This window comes from Pseudorca crassidens, chromosome 5, assembly GCF_039906515.1.
Source record: "Pseudorca crassidens isolate mPseCra1 chromosome 5, mPseCra1.hap1, whole genome shotgun sequence".
NCBI classification, from domain to species: Eukaryota; Metazoa; Chordata; class Mammalia; order Artiodactyla; family Delphinidae; genus Pseudorca; species Pseudorca crassidens.
The window spans coordinates 101,609,640-101,629,443 of record NC_090300.1 but is presented as its reverse complement, the minus strand read 5'-3'; the positions used below and the strand labels follow the sequence as shown (position 1 = coordinate 101,629,443).

The 19,804-nt window shown below is 39.7% G+C and overlaps 1 protein-coding gene across 6 annotated transcripts in view; it reads left to right on the top strand.

Moving 5' to 3' along the window:
• The window catches only part of TMEM45A (transmembrane protein 45A), a 119,999-nt gene that overhangs the window by 67,406 nt on the left and 32,789 nt on the right, over positions 1 to 19,804 (top strand). For all 6 annotated transcript variants that reach the window (XR_010943759.1, XM_067739096.1, XM_067739097.1 and 3 more), the window contains one exon: positions 282 to 466. Coding sequence is in view for 5 of the 6 variants with exons in the window: in XM_067739096.1 (XP_067595197.1) it covers positions 282 to 466 (185 nt within the window). In the remaining variant the exon portion in view is untranslated. The remainder of the gene's footprint in view (positions 1 to 281; positions 467 to 19,804) is intronic.

Here is a 19,804-nt window from a genome sequence, read left to right as displayed (position 1 = left end):
CATAACATATTGGAGGAGAGAATAAAGGTTGGGGAAGGGAAAAGGAGATTTCAAAGATTCCATCCTAAAGAGGTAGCGGTGACTCCAAAAATGGTAGAGGTTTCCATTATTGTGGGAAGCAGTGGGCACCTGATATTTTGGACAGAGAAATGTGTGTGTTTGTAAAGTTTTGTGTCGAGAGAGAGAGAGAGAGAGAGAGAGAGAGAGAGAAAGAGAGAGAGAGAGAGAAACAGTAGGTAATTTCATTGAAAAAGACAAACTATTTTTTCTCCCTGTATCAGGTTTTGTCTTCTACAATCACACTCATGGTCGGGAGATGCTGGACATGTTTGTGCACAAGCTTCTGGTCTTGGTCATCTTTTTGACAGGCCTGATTGCCTTCTTGGAGCTGTTCATACTGACCAATATAACTGTGGAACTTCTGCGGATAAGCTTTTTCCTACTTCAGGGAAGCTGGTTCTGGCAGGTGAGTTGGGCCTCCAATTAATGTACCTGGTATCTCCACTGATAACCTTCTGTCTTTGATTGGTGGGTGTTTTGCTCTAGAACCCAGAGACTTCCTTCTGATGTGCTGCTGGTAGTGAGAATGTGGACCTTTGAGAGGTGATGTTTCTTTGAGTGGCCTGGTGGCTCTGGTGGGAGCAGTGATAGAGCAGCAGGGAAGGAGGTTGGGTGTGTACATTTTCATCACACACCTGAGTATCCATTTTGTAGGAACTCTGAGCCAGTGATTTTAGCTGGAAGCAATTTCTGATGCTAAAGCAGCTTAAAGCCTAATGGGTAATAAGCTCTAGAAACATATGGAAGGCAGGAAAGGGAGGAAATTATTATGTACTGAGAAAAAATTATGTGCCGGCCACCGTATGTGACTTTTACACGCACATTGTTTCATTTTGTCCTCATGATGACTTGGACGTTAGGTATTATCATCCCCAATTTACTGACAAAGAAGACTCAGAGAGACCAAGTTACTTTCCCAGGATCACACAGTAATGGAGCTAGCACCTAAATGTGGGTCTGTCTGACTCCAAATCCCAGGCACTTTCCATTTTACTGTTGACTCCCTGACGTTGGAGTGTTGAAAACATGTATTCCAATCAGTGAACATATACTTTATAGAGACTGATAAATCATAATCCAACATACATATATAGATGTAAAGAAAGTCTGGGATGAAAGGTGAATGTGGTTTAATCAGGGAAGATTTCTTAGAGATTTTTAGTCACTAAAGTGCAGCGATTTGGGATGAGGAGGTTATTCCAAGGATTTGCATTTCAGCGAGGAGTGGTAAGAAAGCACTGGTAGGCAAGAGGAAGAGAAACATCATGGTCAAAGCATCATGGCTAGGAAAGATGTGATATTTAAGCTTATGGGGGACTAGAAAGGCTGTTGGAACAGAGGCTAGTAAAGAGAGGACTAGATTCAGGGCTTATTTTTATTTAATTTAATTGATTTATTTATTTTTGTCTGTGTTGGGTCTTCGTTTCTGTGCGAGGGCTTTTTCTAGTTGTGGCTAGCGGGGGCCACTCTTCATCGCAGTGCGCGGGCCTCTTACTGTCACGGCCTCTCTTGTTTCGGAGCACAGGCTCCAGACGTGCAGGCTCAGTAGTTGTGGCTCACGGGCCTAATTGCTCTGCAGCATGTGGGATCTTCCCAGACCAGGGCTCGAACCCGTGTCCCCTGTATTGGCAGGCAGATTCTCAACCACTGCGCCACCAGGGAAGCCCAGGGCTTATTTTGAAGGAAAAAATGGTATAGAAAAATAACAAATACCTTATCATGTGATAAAATTGATAATCGGTGAATTTAACCAGTTGGTATACAGAAGTTGTTCTGTGAGATTATTTATCATCTGCTGGGAAGCGAAATAGAATGGCATGTAAAACATGATTATGTATTCTATATCTCTTGATTGGAATGTTTTGCTATGTACGTGTATTGCCAATTCAAAACTAAAAATAAATTTAAAAAAATTTAAAAGTGATAACTTCCGGTCAAGATGACACAGTGAGTTTATGCTTCAGTGTATCTCCTCTGCTTCAAACATGTAACAGTGACACATAAACTATCAAAAATACCTATAAAATAAAAAAGAAATCAAAAGAAAAGAAAAGTAAATGAAAGTAAGAGACTAAAAAGTACGTAGTTGCAATTAAACAACACAAACAAAAATAGGGCAAGCCACCTGTGGTCCAGACACAGAATAGAAATGCAGAGCCAGAGTAGAGCTGGGCTGCAGGCCTGAGGGCTCCAGGTCTAGGGTAGACATGGCAGTTGGTTCTTTGGCTCCAGGGGAGCTAAAAGGAAATTGAAGGGTTCCTCTTGATGTGGGGATAAAACCAGGTTCTTCGAACTCTTTTTAGTTATATGTTTACATATTCTCTACTCCTAATTGCTTTTCATCCATTTGATCTTTCACTTTCTGATAGAGGTCTGTTAAAATTTTATCTTATAGTTATGGATTTGTTAATTTCTCCTTATTTTCAATTTTTTCTTTAATGTCATGTATTCTGCTGTATTCTGCTTCTGCCCTTCTAGTTTTTTGAGTTGAATGTTCACTTATTTTCAGTTTTTCTTGTTTTTAAATAAATACATCTAAGGCTATAGAATTTCTTCTATACACTACTGTAGCTACCTCCCGTGAGATTTGGTGTGTGGTAGCTTTCACTCTTGGGCAACTTGTTTTTTTTTTAACATCTTTATTGGAGTATAATTGCTTTACAATGGTGTGTTAGTTTCTGCTTTATAACAAAGTGAATCAGTTATACATATACATATGTTCCCATATCTCTTCCCTATTGCGTCTCCCTCCCTCCCACCCTCCCTATCCCACCCTTCTAGGTGGTCACAAACCACAGAGCTGATCTCCCTGTGCTATGCAGCTGCTTCCCACTAGCTATCTATTTTACGTTTGGTAGTGTATATGTGTTCATGCCACTCTCTCATTTGTCACAGCTTACCCTTCCCCCTCCCAATATCCTCAAGTCCATTCTCTAGTAGGTCTGTGTCTTTATTCTCTTGGGCAATTTTGAATGTTGCATTTTCTATGTGCTTTCCTTTTTAATTTATGAGTTATTTAGGAGTGCACTTTTCAGTTTCCAAAAATATTTTTTCTTTTTATTATTTATTTTCAATTCAATTGCTTTGTATGTGTTCTCTTTGAAATGTGTTGGGACTTCCTTTGGGACATAGCCCAATGTCAGTGGTAGTAAATGTTCCATGTATCTGAAAAGAAAGTATATTCTGTCTTTGCTGTGTTGAAGATTCTACATATATTTACTAAATCAAGTTTCTTAAAGAGCTAAATATTCAAATAAAGAAGTTAGAAAGTAAGAAAAAAGGGGAGGGCTTCCCCGGTGGTGCAGTGGTTAAGAAACTGCCTGCCAATATAGGGGACACGGATTTGAACCCTGATCCGGGAAGATCCCACATGCCGCGGAGCAACTAAGCCCGTGCGCCACAAGTACTGAGCCTGCGCTCTAGAGCCCATGAGCCACAACTACTGAAGCCCACGCACCTAGAGCCCGAGCTCTGCAATAAGAGAAGCCACTGCAATGAGAAGCCCGCGTGCCGCAACTAGAAAAAGCCTCGCGCAGCAACAAAGACCCAACGCAGCCAAGAATAACTAAAAAATAAACTTATATAAAAAAAAAAGTAAAAAGGGGAAACCCAAAGAGAGTTGAAGAAAGGAATAATAAAGGTAAGAGCAGAATTAATGAAACTAATTTGAGTTCCATTAATAATTAATGATTAATTAAATATCTGAGGGAGGAAGCTGTGGGGTGTCACAACTGAGAACTAGTTGGCTTAATTTTGTCCCTTTTGGCAGATAAATAATCTTTTCACATTTCCCCAGGAGCTTTTCTAAGGAAGCGATATGAGGTTAAAGTCTTGGGGCATAAATCTGAGATTATTTAAAAAATTTTCCAGCCATCATTATGTCTAGACTAGTATCTTTCTTTACCTGGCAGCCAGACTAAGTAACGTTTGGGACTTAAAGGAAAATGAACATTTCATACCAATGCAAACACACACACTGGCAGGAAATGAAGCTTTAGCCATAGTACATCTCCTCCCCCGCCCCCTCCCTGTTAGATTCCTCTGAAACAAAAATGTTTCAGGGACTTAGGTGAATTTATTATGCTTCCATGTTTTGTTGCTATGAATGTTTATGCCCCAAACTCTATCTCAAGCTAATACTATTACATTGTGATTTCCTTTTCACCATATTTTTTTCTCTCACTACTTCTCCATACATGGTTAATATTAAGCACAATACTAGCGCTTAAACAATATATAGACAGATTAGAGAAAAGGTACACCTAGATTCTTGGAACCATAAGTATGGTGAACTGAATGAGGCAAATGCTCACAGTGGCCATTTTTAAAATAACTCATCTATAAATAATTAGGTAGTAGACAAACCTGGAGGGGATTCTCCTCCCAACCTATTAAAAATGGTCTCTTTCCTAAACCACATTACAGCCAAATATATTTTCTCAAAAACCTAACCATGATGCAATTTAAAAAAGAAAAAAAAATCCCTTGGGTCCATTTATTCCATGAATCGTGTTTTCTGAGTCTGTGTGTGGGACAATATTTCTAAAGCTCACTTTAGAAAGCTCGCTTTGTCATTCTCAAATTCCCACCCTTCGTGGTCAGAGCCATGGCTCAGAGAGAATCAGGAAATGAGGAAGACACACCTGCTGCCTTTGCTTCTCAAGATGTTGGACAATTGCTTCAGCTGTACCTCCCAGCTCCACTAATTGCACCAGCAACTCCCATGATCCCCAGATCTCTAAGCCCAAACTAAAACCCAGCCTTGTCTTACCTTTAAGAATGATAAAAGTTCATTTGAAAATGACAAAAAGACCCAACTAAGCAGCAGTGGTCTGAGGTCTGATATGGTAGATCAAACACTTGCTTAGGCTTATAGTGTTGAAATAAGTGACTGGAAAATAAGAAAGAAAACACTAGGAAAGTTGAACTAACATATAGGTAATGGGCCCTGGCTGGATGCCTATTAGAGAAGATAATTATTTACATTTTAAATGTGATACTAATGAAGCTTAAACTAGTCTAAAACAGATGTTCAGGAGTGACGTACAAGATACAGCAAGAAAAAAATTCTTTTTCAGACCTTTTTTTTCTTGGAATTTTATATTAGGAAGGAAATTAGGACAGCAGATGAAAGAATAGTGACTAACTTTTACATTTAAAGGAAGATTTAATGGGTTGTGGCATTATCTGGCCTTAATTTTCAACTTTCCTAATTTACTTGGGTTTAGCCTGAAGTGACTTTCCAAACGTTTCTATGGCTTTCAGTATAGTCACATCTGTTAACTCTGTTCACAGGTTTCACAGTGGCCTTCAGTCAAATATTTAGCGTTCAGTATATTAGGCTATGAGGATCCCAGTGAGATTAGCAGTAGAGGCGTGCTCAAAGTTTCTCTTTTCCTGGTGTAAAACAGTAAATGCTTTGGTAAAATTGATGATGACTGAGAGATATCATTTTGGAAGCTCCAAAAAAGGGTTGTGACTATGGCATGGAGGGAGAAGTCTGTGAGCTTCCAGGTCAAGCAGACCTGGGTCTGAATTCTGGATCTACCATATTAATCACATGACCATAGACTAGCTATTCTGTGAGCTTAAGTTTCCTCAAATAAAAAATAGAAATGATGTCTCATGAGACTGTTGCTTGAATGAAATATTCCAACCTGAAAATACCTCATGCCTTGAGGAGATATTGTTAATTCCATAGGAAGAGTGTTGAGAAAGCTTCCAGAAGAAGGTAAACTTGAGTTGGGGTTTGAAAGATGGTTGAGAGTCACCAGTGTGTCCAGGCTTGAGCTTTAGGACAGTTGATACTCTTCTGCTTATTTCAGGCTTAGCTCCTTCCTGTATTAGTGTCCTAGGGCGGCAGTCACAAATTCCCACAAGCAGGAAGACTTAAAACAATGGAAATTTATGCTTCACTGTTCTGGGAGATGGAACTAAGAATCAAGGTGGCAGCAGGTTGATTCTGTCATGGGGGCCCAAAGGGAGAATTTGTCCCATGCTACCCTCCTAGTCAGTTGCCAGCAATCCTTGACTTGGCAGCATGACTCCAATCTCTGCCTCCATAGTCACACCTGTGTGTCTCTGTGTGCCTGTGTCTTCATATGGACTTCTTGTAAGGACACCCATCATTAGATGCAGGGCCAGTTCTGATCCAATATGACCTCATCTCATCTGGATGACATCTACAAATAACTTGTTTCCAAATGAGGTCACATTCACAGGTATCTGGGGTTAGGGTTTCAACATGCCCTTTTAGAGGGCACCATTTAGCCCACAACTGCTAAGTCTTCCCTCTGGGAGCTGGAGCAAATCACTCCCCAATCGGGTAGATGGGTGGTGTGGACGGCATTGAAGGAAGATAGGTGACACTGATAGGTGGGAACTGGAGAGCTAGTCCATTGTGCATTAAACTCAACCTTCCTAAAAGGCCCTTTCTTGACCCAGAATTTCTCTGTCATCCTCCCTGAATTGATGAGAGAGGAGGACATGAGAGGCAGATTCTCATGGTCCTGGCACCCTAGCTAAAATGGCTGGGCCCCCTGAACTGAGAATTGACTACATGACTTCTTGTAGGAAACTTGTCAGTTTCCTTCTTGTCATTTCCAAACAGTGAGCACAGAGGAGCCAGCAAGTCTCGCTTTCTTACAGGGCCTTCAGAGACCTGGGCTCTGGTCACTGTGGTCTCCACAGTGAGCTTTCGTAACAGTATATAAAGGGGTATTGCAAAACACGGATATGTCCAAACAGCAGGCAAACTAGCTGGGTGGCATTTTTCTCCTGGAGTTTCTGGATGCTGTAGGTTCAGATCTCTAATCTGATGACTGATCTATCTTTTGCCAGTGGTGTTAACTCCTCATTCCTTTAGAACGTTACCATGTCCTAATGCAGAATCCCCAGCCCTTGGCGGGTGAGACACAGCAGCAATGACGCAAATACTTTTGTAACTGTTTGGAGATGGAAGGGCAGGCTCGTGCGTTACTTAGTTTTCTTATCTCTAAAATAGAGACAACAAAGGGATTCTGTCTCCTGGGATGTAGAGGAGGGCAGGAAGGAGTTATTACACAGTACCTTGCTAATTTCAACTCATGATATTTTGGAAAACTTTATGAATGTGACATTGGTTAATAAATAAAATGCATAGCACCAGAGTAAAAATAAAGACCTCTGGATTGCTCCTCTTGGTCAGGCAACTACCAACCTGAATGATAAATCGATGGAGAGCACATGTTGTGGCTCATGCTTTGGAAAAAAAAATAGAAATATTTCTATTTTTAGAAATAAGCTGAGACTGCAGACTTTTGTGTGAAGTTCCCTAATTTTTTAAATGTTGAAAACTAATTCAAATTATTTTAAAAAATGTGCAGGCCAGGCAAAGAATGTCTGTGATGCAGATGTGGACCAGGGTCTGCCAGTCTCTAATCTGTGTTTTAAGGGTAAGACAGTACCATGTCTTCATGGGACCAACTACCATCTCAGTACTGATTGTTCAAACCGTATCAGAACTGCTGAGGTGACTCACATGGACCCTGTTGTCCAGGCCACTGTCCTTCATACTGCTCCACGAAAGGCTAAATGATGAAAGAGAGTGTGGGGTAGAAGAAAGAACACACAGAGTTTTGCAGCCAGACGGTCATGGTTTGGAACCCTGTCTTAGTCATTTGGCCATTTTGAAATGTTGGGGAAGTTACTGAAGTCTCTGAGTTCCAGTTTTACCCTCTGTAATATGGGGATAATGATACCTTCTTCCTGGGGTTGTTGTGAGAATGAGAATTACTGTGAAGTTTATGTGTATGAGTGTGGTTAAAGTGCCTGACACATGGCAGTACATCTACCAAGTGGTACAAATGGCAGTTCTCCTTCCAACTAAAGGGAATCCTTTAAAATGGGAAACAGGAACATGTGATTAAGGCACAAATCTTAGCTTTCCCCGATTTATTCACATTACTTGAAATTTCAAACAGAAATGGTTCCACTCAATATTATAAACTAAATCCTTTTTTTTTCCCCTGTAAGATTTCATTTATTAGATGTATGATCAGGAGCAAATCACTAAACCACCTAATTTTCTCATCTGGTTAAAGAGGATAACAATACATTAACTTGGGATAATAGCACATTATTGGGGACTTCCCTGGTGGCACAGTGGTTAAGAATCCACCTGCCAATGCAGGAGACACGGGTTGGAGCCCTGGTCCGGGATGATCCTACATGCCACGGAGCAACTAAGCCCCTGTGCCACAACTACTGAGCCTGCGCGCTAGAGCCCACGAGCCACAACTACTGAAACCTGTGTGCCTAGAGCCCGTGCTCCACAACGATAGAAGGCACCGCAGTGAGAAGCCGGCACACCTCAATGAAGAGTAGCCCCCATTTACCGCAACTAGAGAAAGCCTGCACGCAGCAATGAAGACCCAACGCAGCCTTAAAAAAAAAAAAAAAAAAAAAAGACCACATTATTGAAGGGCCATAGTAAGGAAACCTCCTAAGCACTGTAACTGACACATAGTTAGCTAATATGATAGACATTTGTACAATTATCCAAGAAATTATCTTGGTTTTCTATTTCGTTTGGATCTTGAAACCTGACATCTGTTCCTCTATCTACCTACCTATCATCTATGTATCTTAAATTTTTATTGGAGTAAAATTCATATAACATAGAATTAACCTTCCTTCCTTCCTTCCTTCCCTCCTACCTCCCTCCCTCCCTTCCTTTTCCAGTTTTATTAAGGAATAATTGATGTACAGCCCAGTATAAATTTACAGTGTACAGCATAATGACTTCACTTACCTAATGAAATGATTATCTAAATAAGTTTAGTGAACATCCATCATCTCATGTGGAAACAAAATTAAAGACAAAGAAAAAAAATTCTTTTTCCTGTGATAAGAAATCTTAGAATTTACTCTAACTTTCATATATAACATACAGCAGTGATAATTCTATTGATCATATTGTACATTATATTACTTATTTATTGTATAACTGGAAGTTTGTACCTTTTGAGTGCCTTTATCCAATATCTCTTCCTCCCACCTTCCACTTCTGGTAACCACAAATCTGATCTCTTTTTCTAAGAATTTGTTTGTTTGTTTTTGAAGTATAATTGAAAAATAAAAATTTTATTTGTTAGTCCCTCATGCACAACATAGTGATTTGATATTTCTATACATTTCAAAATGATCACCACAATACTCTAGTTGCCATCTGTCACCATACGAAGCTATTACATAATTATTGACTATTCCCAACACTGTACATTTCATACCTGTGACTCTTTTATTTTGTGACTGGAAGCTTGTACCTCTTAATCTCCCTCACTGATTTCTCTCATCCCCCCCACCTCTCTCCTCTCTGGCAACATTTTATGCATTTTAAAGTGTATAATTCAGCAGCATTTAGTACATTCACAGTGTTGTGCAACTATCACCTCTATTTAGTTCTAAAACATTTTCATCACCCCAAAAGGAAACCACGGATCCATTAACCAGTCATTTCCTTTTCCTCTCCTCCCAGTCCCTGGTTACCACTCTGCTTTCTGTTGCTATGGATTTACCTATTCTGGCTATTTCATGTAAACAGAATCATGCAATATGTTACCTTTTGTGTCTATTTTCTTTCTCTGACATGTTTTCAAGGTTCATCCATGTTGTATTATATATTAATATGTCACTTTTTATGGCTGAATAATATACTGCCATAATACCACATGGTGCTAATTCATCATCAGCTGATGGACATTTGGATTGTTTTTAACTTTTGGCTCTTGTGAATAATGCTGCTATGAACATTTGTGTAGAAGTTTTTGTTTGCTTTCAATTATTTTGGGTATGTATAGTACCTAGAATGAAATTGCCAAGTCATGTGATAATTCTGTATTTAACTTTTTGAGACACTGTCAAATTGTTTTCCACATAGCTGTACCATTTTACATTCTCACCAGCAATGTATTACGATTCCAATTTCACCATATCCTTACCAACACTTGTTACTTATTATTATTATTACCATCCTAGGAGGTGTGAAGTGGTATCTCATAGTGGTTTTGATTTGCATTTCTCTAATAACTAATGATGTTCATAATTTTTTCTTGAGCTTATCGACCATTTGTACACTTTCTTTTGGAAAATGAGTCTTCTATTCCTTTGCCCATTAAAATTTTTTTAGCTTTTTGTTGAGATTTAGTTCTTTATATATTCTTGATATTAGTTCCTTACCAGATATATGATTTGCAAGGATTTTCTCCTATGCTGTGATTGTCTTTTCATTTTCCTGATCATGTCCTTTGATGCACAAAAGCTTTTTTTTTAATAGCTGAGCTTTTTTTTTCTTATTCTTATTATTTTTTTACATCTTTATTGGAGTATAATTGCTTTAAAATGGTGTGTTAGTTTCTGCTTTATAACAAAGTGAATCAGTTATACATATAAATATGTTCCCATATCTCTTTCCTCTTGCATCCCCCTCCCTCCCACCCTCCTTATCCCACCCCTCCAGGTGGTCACAAAGCACCGAGCTGATCTCCCTATGCTATGCGGCTGCTTCCCACTAGCTATCTACCTTACGTTTGGTAGTGTATATATGTCCATGCCTCTCTCTCGCTTTGTCACAGCTTACCCTTCCCCCTCCCCATATCCTCAAGTCCATTCTCTAGTAGGTCTGTGTCTTTATTCCTGTCTTACCCCTAGGTTCTTCATGACATTTTTTTCTTAAATTCCATATATATGTGTTAGCATACGGTATTTGTCTTTCTCTTTCTGACTTACTTCACTCTGTATGACAGACTCTAGGTCTATCCACATCATTACAAATAGCTCAATTTTGTTTCTTTTTATGGCTGAGTAATATTCCATTGTATATATGTGCCACATCTTCTTTATCCATACATCCGATGATGGACACTTAGGTTGTTTCCATCTCCGGGCTATTGTAAATAGAGCTGCAATGAATATTTTGGTGCATGACTCTTTTTGAATTATGCTTTTCTCAGGGTATATGCCCAGTAGTGGGATTGCTGGGTCATATGGTAGTTCTATTTGTAGTTTTTTAAGGAACCTCCATACTGTTCTCCACAGTGGCTGTATCAATTTACATTCCCCGCAACAGTTCAAGAGTGTTCCCTTTTCTCCACATCCTCTCCAGCATTTATTGTTTCTAGATTTTTTGATGATGGCCATTCTGACTGGTGTGAGATGATATCTCATTGTAGTTTTTATTTGCATTTCTCTAATGATTAATGATGTTGAGCATTCCTTCATGTATTTGTTGGCAGTCTGTATATCTTTGGAGAAATGTCCATTTAGGTCTTCTGCCCATTTTTGGATTGGGTTGTATGTTTTTTTGTTATTGAGCTGCATGAGCTGCTTGTAAATTTTGGAGATTAATCCTTTGTCAGTTGCTTCATTTGCAAATATTTTCCCCCATTCTGAGGGTTGTCTTTTGGTCTTTTTTATGGTTTCTTTTGCTGTGCAAAAGCTTTGAAGTTTCATTAGGTCCTATTTTTAAATTTTTGTTTTTATTTCCATTTCTCTAGGAGGTGGGTCAAAAAGGATCTTGCTGTGATTTATGTCATAGAGTGTTCTGCCTATGTTTTCCTCTAAGAGTTTCATAGTTTCTGGCCTTACATTTAGGTCTTTAATCCATTTTGAGCTTATTTTTGTGTATGGTGTTAGGGAGTGATCTAATCTCATGCTTTCACATATACCTGTCCAGTTTTCCCAGCACCACTTATTGAAGAGGCTGTCCTTTCTCCACTGTACATTCCTGCCTCCTTTATCAAAAATAAGGTGACTATATGTGTGTGGGTTTATCTCTGGGCTTTCTATCCTGTTCCATTGATCTATCTTTCTGTTTTTGTGCCAGTACCATACTGTCTTGAATACTGTAGCTTTGTAGTATAGTATGAAGTCAGGGAGCCTGATTCCTCCAGCTCCTTTTTTCGTTCTCAAGATTGCTTTGGCTATTTGGGGTCTTTTGTGTTTCCATACAAATTGTGAAAGTTTTTGTTCTAGTTCTATACAAAATACCGGTGGTAGTTTGATAAGGATTGCATTGAATCTGTAGATTGCTTTGGGTAGTAGAGTCATTTCACAATGTTGATTCTTCCAATCCAAGAACATGGTATATCTCTCCATCTATTTGTATCATCTTTAATTTCTTTCATCAGTGTCTTATAATTTTCTGCATACAGGTCTTTTGTCTCCTTAGGTAGGTTTATTCCTAGATATTTTATTCTTTTTGTTGCAATGGTAAATGGGAGTGTTTTCTTGATTTCACTTTCAGATTTTTCATCATTGGTGTATAGGAATGCCAGATACTTCTGTGCATTAATTTTATATCCTGCTACTTTACCAAATTCATTGATTAGCTCTAGTAGTTTTCTGGTAGCATCTTTAGGATTCTCTATGTATAGTATCACATCATCTGCAAACAGTGACAGCTTTACTTCTTCTTTTCCGATTTGGATTCCTTTTATTTCCTTTTCTTCTCTGATTGCTGTGGCTAAAACTTCCAAAACTATGTTGAATAAGAGTGGTGAGAATGGGCAGCCTTGTCTTGTTCCTGATCTTAGTGGAAATGCTTTCAGTTTTTCACCATTGAGGACGATGTTGGCTGTGGGTTTGTCATATATGGCCTTCATTATGTTGAGGAAAGTTCCCTCTGTGCCTACTTTCTGCAGGGTTTTTTATCATAAATGGGTGCTGAATTTTGTCAAAAGCTTTCTCTGCATCTATTGAGATGATCATACGGTTTTTCTCCTTCAGGTTGTAAAAATGGTGTATCACGTTGATTGATTTGCGTATATTGAAGAATCCTTTCATTCCTGGAATAAACCCCACTTGATCATGGTGTATGATCCTTTTAATGTGCTGTTGGATTCTGTTTGCTAGTACTTTTTTGAGGATTTTTGCATCTATGTTCATCAGTGATATTGGCCTGTAGTTTTCTTTCTTTGTGACATCCTTGTCTGGTTTTGGTATCAGGGTGATGGTGGCCTCGTAGAATGAGTTTGGGACTGTTCCCCCCTCTGCTATATTTTGGAAGAGTTTGAGAAGGATAGGTGTTAGCTCTTCTCTAAATGTTTGATAGAATTTGCCTGTGAAGCCATCTGGTCCTGGGCTTTTGTTTGTTGAAAGATTTTTAATCACAGTTTCAATTTCGGTGCTTGTGATTGGTCTGTTCAAATTTTCTATTTCTTCCTGATTCAGTCTTGGCAGGTGGTGCATTTCTAAGAATGTGTCCATTTCTTCCAGGTTGTCCATTTTATTGGCATAGAGTTGCTTGTAGTAATTTCTCATGATCTTTTTTATTTCTGCAGTGTCAGTTGTTACTTCTCCTTTTTCATTTCTAATTCTATTGATTTGAGTCTTCTCCCTTTTTTTCCTGATGAGTCTGGCTAGTGGTTTATCTATTTTGCTTATCTTCTCAAAGAACCAGCTTTTAGTTTTATTGATCTTTGCTATCGTTTCCTTCATTTCTTTTTCATTTATTTCTGATCTGATTTTTTATGATTTCTTTCCTCTGCTAACTTTGGGGTTTTTTTGTTCTTCTTTCTCTAATTGCTTTAGGTGCAAGGTTAGGTTGTTTATTCGAGGTGTTTCCTATTTCTTAAGGTAGGATTGTATTGCTATAAACTTCCCTCTTAGAACTGCTCTGCTGCATCCCATAGATTTTGGGTTGTTGTGTCTCCATTGTCATTTGTTTCTAGGTATTTTTAAATTTCCTTTTAGATTTCTTCAGTGATCACTTCATTATTAAGTAGTGTATTGTTTAGCCTCCATGTGTTTGTATTTTTTTACAGATATTTTACTGTAATTGATATCTAGTCTCATAGTGTTTTGGTCAGAAAAGATACTTTATACAATTTCAATTTTCTTAAATTTACCAAGGCTTGATTTGTGACCCAAGATATGATCTATCCTGGAGAATGTTCCATGAGCACTTGAGAAAATGTGTATTCTGTTGTATTTGGATGGAATGTCCTATAATATCAATTAAGTCCATCTTGTGTAATGCATCATTTAAAGCTTGTGTTTCCTTATTTATTTTCATTTTGGATGATCTGTCCATTGGTGAAAGTGGGGTGTTAGCGTCCCCTACTATGAATGTGTTACTGTCGATTTCCCCTTTTATGGCTGTTAGTATTTGCCTTATGCACTGAGGTTTTCCTATGTGATGCATAAATATTTACAATTTTTATATCTTCTTCTTGGATTGATCTCTTGATCTTTATGTAGTGTCCTTCTTTGTCTCTGCTAGTAGTCTTTATTTTAAAGTCTATTTTGTCTGATATGAGAATTGTTACTCCAGCTTTCTTTTGGTTTACATTTGCATGAAATATCTTTTTCCATCCCCTTACTTTCAGTCTGTATTTGTCTCTAGGTCTGAAGTGGGTCTCTTGTAGGCAGCATATATATGGGTCTTGTTTTTGTATCCATTCAGCCAATCTGTGCCTTTTGGTGGGAGCATTTAGTGCATTTACATTTAAGGTAATTATCGATATGTATGTTCCTATTCCCATTTTCTTAATTGTTTTGGGTTCGTTATTGTAGGTCTTTTCCTTCTCTTGTGTTGCTTGCCTAGAGAAGTTCCTTTAGCAGTTGTTGTAAAGCTGTTTTGGTAGTGCTGAACTCTCTCAGCTTTTGCTTGTCTGTAAAGGTTTTAATTTCTCCATCAAATCTGAATGAGATCCTTGCTGGGTAGAGTAGTCTTGGCTGCAGGTTTTTCTCCTTCATCACTTTCAGTATGTCCTGCCAGTCCCTTCTGGCTTGCAGAGTTTCTGCTGAAAGATCAGCTGTTAACCTTATGGGGATTCCCTTATGTGTTATTTGTTGTTTTTCCCTTGCTGCTTTTAATATGTTTTCTTTGTATTTAATTTTTGAAAGTTTGATTAATATGTGTCTTGGGGTATTTCTCCTTGGATTTATCCTGTATGGGACTCTCTGTGCTTCCTGGACTTGATTAAGTATTTCCTTTCCCATATTAGGGAAGTTTTCAACTATAATCCTTCAGATATTTTCTCAGTCCCTTTCTTTTTCTCTTCTTCTTCTGAAACCCCTATAATTCGAATGTTGGTGTGTTTATTGTTGTCCCAGAGGTCTCTGAGACTGTCCTCAGTTCTTTTCATTCTTTTTTCTTTATTCTGCTCTGCAGTAGTTATTTCCACTATATTATCTTCCAGGTCACTTATCCGTTCTTCTGTCTCAGTTATTCTGCTATTGATCCCATCTAGAGTATTTTTAATTTCATTTATTGTGTTGTTCATCATTGTTTGTTTCATCTTTAGTTCTTCTAGGTCCTTGTTAAATGTTTCTTGCATTTTGTCTATTCTATTTCCAAGATTTTGGATCATCTTTACTATCATTATTCTTAATTCTTTTTCAGGTAGACTGCCTATTTCCTCTTCATTTGTTAGGTCTGGTGGGTTTTTATCTTGCTCCTTAATCTGCTGTGTGTTTTTCTGTCTTCTCTCTTGCTTAACTTACTGTGTCTGGGATCTCCATTTTGCAGGCTGCAGTTTCATAGTTCCCATTGTTTTTGCTGTCTGTCCCCAGTGGCTAAGGTGGTTCAGTTGGTTGTGTAGGCTTCCTGGTGGAGGGGACTAGTGCCTGTGTTCTGGTGGGTGAGGCTGGATCTTGTCTTTCTGATGGGCAGGTTCACGCCTGGTGGTGTGTTTTGGGGTGTCTGTGGACTTATTATGATTTTAGGCAGCCTCTCTGCTAATGGGTGGGGTTGTTTTCCTGTCTTGCTAGTTGTTTGGCATAGGGTGTTCAGCATTGTAGCTTGCTGGTAGTTGAGTGAAGCTGGGTGCTGGTGTTGAGATGGAGATCTCTGGGAGATTTTCACCGTTTGATATTATGTGCAGCTGGGAGGTCTCCTGTGGACCAGTGTCCTGAAGTTGGCTCTCCCACCTCAGAGGCACAGCACTGAGTCCTGGCTGTAGCACCAAGAGCCTTTCATCCACACAGCTCAGAATAAAATGGAGAAAAATTAGAAAGAAAGAATTAGTAGAAGTAGAAAGAAAGAAAGAAAAATGAGGGAGGGAGGGAGGGAGGGAGGAAGGGAAGGAAGGAAAAAAAGAAAGAAAGAAGGTAAAGTAAAATAAAATATAGTATGTTAAAATATAATAACGTTATTAAAATAAAAAGATAATTATTAAGAAAAAAAGATTAAAAAACAAAAACGGACTGATAGAACCCTAGGACAAATGGTGGAAGCAAAGCTATACAGACAAAATCTCACACAGAAGCATACACATACACACTCACAAAAAGAGGAAAAGGGGAAAAAATAATAAATCTTGCTCTCAAAGTCCCCTCCTCAATTTGGGATGATTCGTTGTCTATTCAGGTATTCCACAGATGCAGGGTACATCAAGTTGATTGTGGAGATTTAATCCGCTGCTTCTGAGGCCGCTGGGAGAGATTTCCCTTTCTCTTCTGTGTTCTCACTGCTCCCAGGCCCTCAGCTTTGGATTTGGCCTCGCCTCTGCGTGTACGTAGCTGGATGGCGTCTGTTTTTTGCTCAGACAGGACGGGGTTAAAGGAGCCGCTGCTTCCGGGACTGTGGCTCACTCAGGCCGGGGTCGGGGGGGGGGGGGATCGAGGGGCACGGAATGTGGGGCAAGCCTGCGGCGGTAGAGGCCAGCATGACGTTGCACCAGCCTGAGTCACGCCGTGGGTTATCCTGGGGAAGTTGTCCCTGGATCCTGGGGCCCTGGCAGTGGTGGGCTGCACAGGCTCCCCGGAAGGGGGTGTGTGGATAGTGACCTGTGCTCGCACACAGGCTTCTTGGTGGCGGCAGCAGCAGCAGCCTTAGCTTCTCTGGGGTCCGTGCTTTTAGCCGCGGCTTGCGCCCGTCTCTGGAGCTCCGTTAAGCAGGGTTCTTAATCCCCTCTCCTTGCGCACCAGGAAACAAAGAGGGAAGAAAAAGTCTCTTGCCTCTTCGGCAGCTCCAGACTTTTCCCCAGACTCCCTCCCGACCAGCCGTGGCGCACTAACCCCCTTCAGTCTGTGTTCCCACTGCCAACCTCAGTCCTTTCCCAGCGCTCCAACCGAAGCCCAGGCCTCAGCTCCCAGCCCCGCCCGCCCTGGCGGGTGAGCAGACAAGCCTCTCGGGCTGGTGAGTGCCGTTCGGCCCTGATCCTCTGTGCGGGAATCTCCCCGCTTTGCCCCCCGCACCCCTGTTGCTGTGCTCTCCTCCGTGGCTCTGAAGCTTTCCCCCTCCGCCACCCGCTGTCTCCGCCCGCGAAGGGGCTTCCTAGTGTGTGGAAACCGTTACTCCTTCACAGCTCCCTCCCTCTGGTGCAGGTCCCGTCCCTATTCTTATGTCTCTGTTTCTTCTTTTTTCTTTTGCCCTACCCAGGTACGTGGGGGATTTCTTGTCTTTTGGGAGGTCTGAGGTCTTCTGCCAGCGTTCAGTGGGTGTTCTGTAGGAGTTGTTCCACGTGTAGATGTATTTCTGGAGTATCTGTGGGGAGAAAGGTGATCTCCACGCCTTACTCTTCCGCCATCTTCCCGGAAACCTCTGAGCTTTGTTTTTCTTTCTTTCTTTATTTTTGGCTGTGTCAGGTCTTCGTTGCTGCGCACGGGCTTTCTGTAGTTGCGGTGAGCAGGGGCTACTCTTCGTTGTGGTGTGTGGACTTCTCATTGCGGTGGCTTCTCTTGTTGTGGAGCACGGGCTCTAGGCACAGGGGCTTCAGTAGTTATGCCATACGGGCTCAGTAGTTGTCGCATGCAGGCTCTACAGCGCAGGCTCAGTAGTTATGGCACACGGGCTTAGTTCCTTCGTGGCATGTGCGATCTTACTGGACCAGGGCTCGAACCCGTGTCCCCTGCATTGGCAGGCGGATTCTTAACCACTGTGCCACCAGGGAAGCCCCACCAAAGCTTTTAATTTTGATGTGTTTTTGGTGTCATGTATACAAAATCAGCACTAAATCCCAGGTCATGAAGGTTTTTCCTTAGTTTTCTTCTAAGAGTTAGGATTTTAGTTCTCATGTTTAGGTTTTTGATCCATTTTGCATTAATTTTTGAATGTGGTGTAATGTAGGAGTCCAAATTCTTTTTTTTTGCATGTGTATATCCAGTTTCCCCAGTACCATTTGTTGAAGAGACTTTTGTTTCCCCATTGAATGGCCTTGGCACTCTTTTCAAAAACCAATTTACTACAGGTGTATGGGCTTATTTCTGGACTCTCAATTCTATTTAATTGATCTGTATGTCTACCATTATGTTAGTACCACAATGTTTTGATTGCTGTAGTTTTTGTAGTAAGTTTTGAAATCAGTAAGTGTAAGTCTTACAACTTTGCTTTTCTTTTTCAAGGTTGTTTGGACTATTCTGGGTCCCTTGTAATTCCATATAAATTTTAGTATCAGCTTTCTATTTCTGCAAAAAAGACTACTGGGATTTTGATAGGGATCATACTGAATCTGTAGATTGCTTTGGGTGTTATTGCCATCTCTCTCTCTCTCTTTTTTTTTAATGTGCCTATGAAAAAGGAATTTTTAAAAACTTTTATTATGGTAAATCTTAAATATATACAAAAGTAGTGATATTTATCAATTTATCATCCAGTGTATTGGTCAGGGTTCTCCAGAGAAACAGAACCAAATATATACTATATATATTTTATATATAATATATAATTGTATCTATATCTGTAATATATCTATATCTATAGAGAGAGGAAAGAGAGAGAGAGCTTTTTTTGAGGAATTGGTTCCCATAATTGTGGAGGCTGAGAAGTCCCATGATCTGCCACCTGCATTCTACAGACCCAGGAAAGCTGGTGCTGTAGGTCCAGTCTTGAAAGCGGAGAGCTGAGGGTGCAAGTTCTAGTTTGAGGCAGGAGAAGACCAAAGTTCCAGCTCAGTGGTGAGGCAGAGCCAATTCTCCCTCCCTCTGCTTTTTGCTCTCTTCAGCCCTCAATGGATTGTATGATGCCCACACGCACTGTGGAGGAGGATCTGCTTTACTTAGATTTTTACAGATTCAAGTGCTAATCTCATCTGGAAATACCCTCACAAACACAGCCCAAAATCATGTTTAACCAAGTATCTGTACGTCATATGACCCAGTCAAGTTGACATGTGAAATTAACCATCACATTTAACACTTTTCAACATGCCCGATCTTGTTAGATCTAGAGGTTTGATCAGATTCATGTTCTGTTTTTTTATTGCCATCTTAACAATATTAACTGCTCCAGTTCATGAACATGAGATATACTTCCAGTTATTTAGATCTTCTTTGATCACTTTCAACAATGTTTTGTAGTTTGCAAGGTATAAGTCTTGAACCTCCTTGATTAAATTTATTCCTAAGTATTTCATTCTTTTCAATGCTATTGTAAGTGGAATTGTTTTCCTACCTTAATTTTTTTGATTGTTCATTGCATGTTTTATGTGTTGATTTTGTATCCTGCAAGTATGCTAAATTAATTTATTAGCTCTAATAGTTTTTTTGTAGATTCTTCAGAATTTTCTGTATATATAAGATCATGTCATTTGTGAATATAGTTTTACTTCTTCCTTTGCAATCTGGATGCTCTTTGTCTGTTTTTCTTAGCTAATTGCTCTGGCTAGAATTTCTAGTACAACGTTGAATGGAATTTGTAAAATAAGACACCCTTGTCTTGTTCCTGATCTTAGGAGACAAGCTTTCAGTCTTTATCATTGAACATAATGTTACCCATGGGCTTTATTTTAAAACCTTTTTTTTAAACTCTGATTTTGAAATA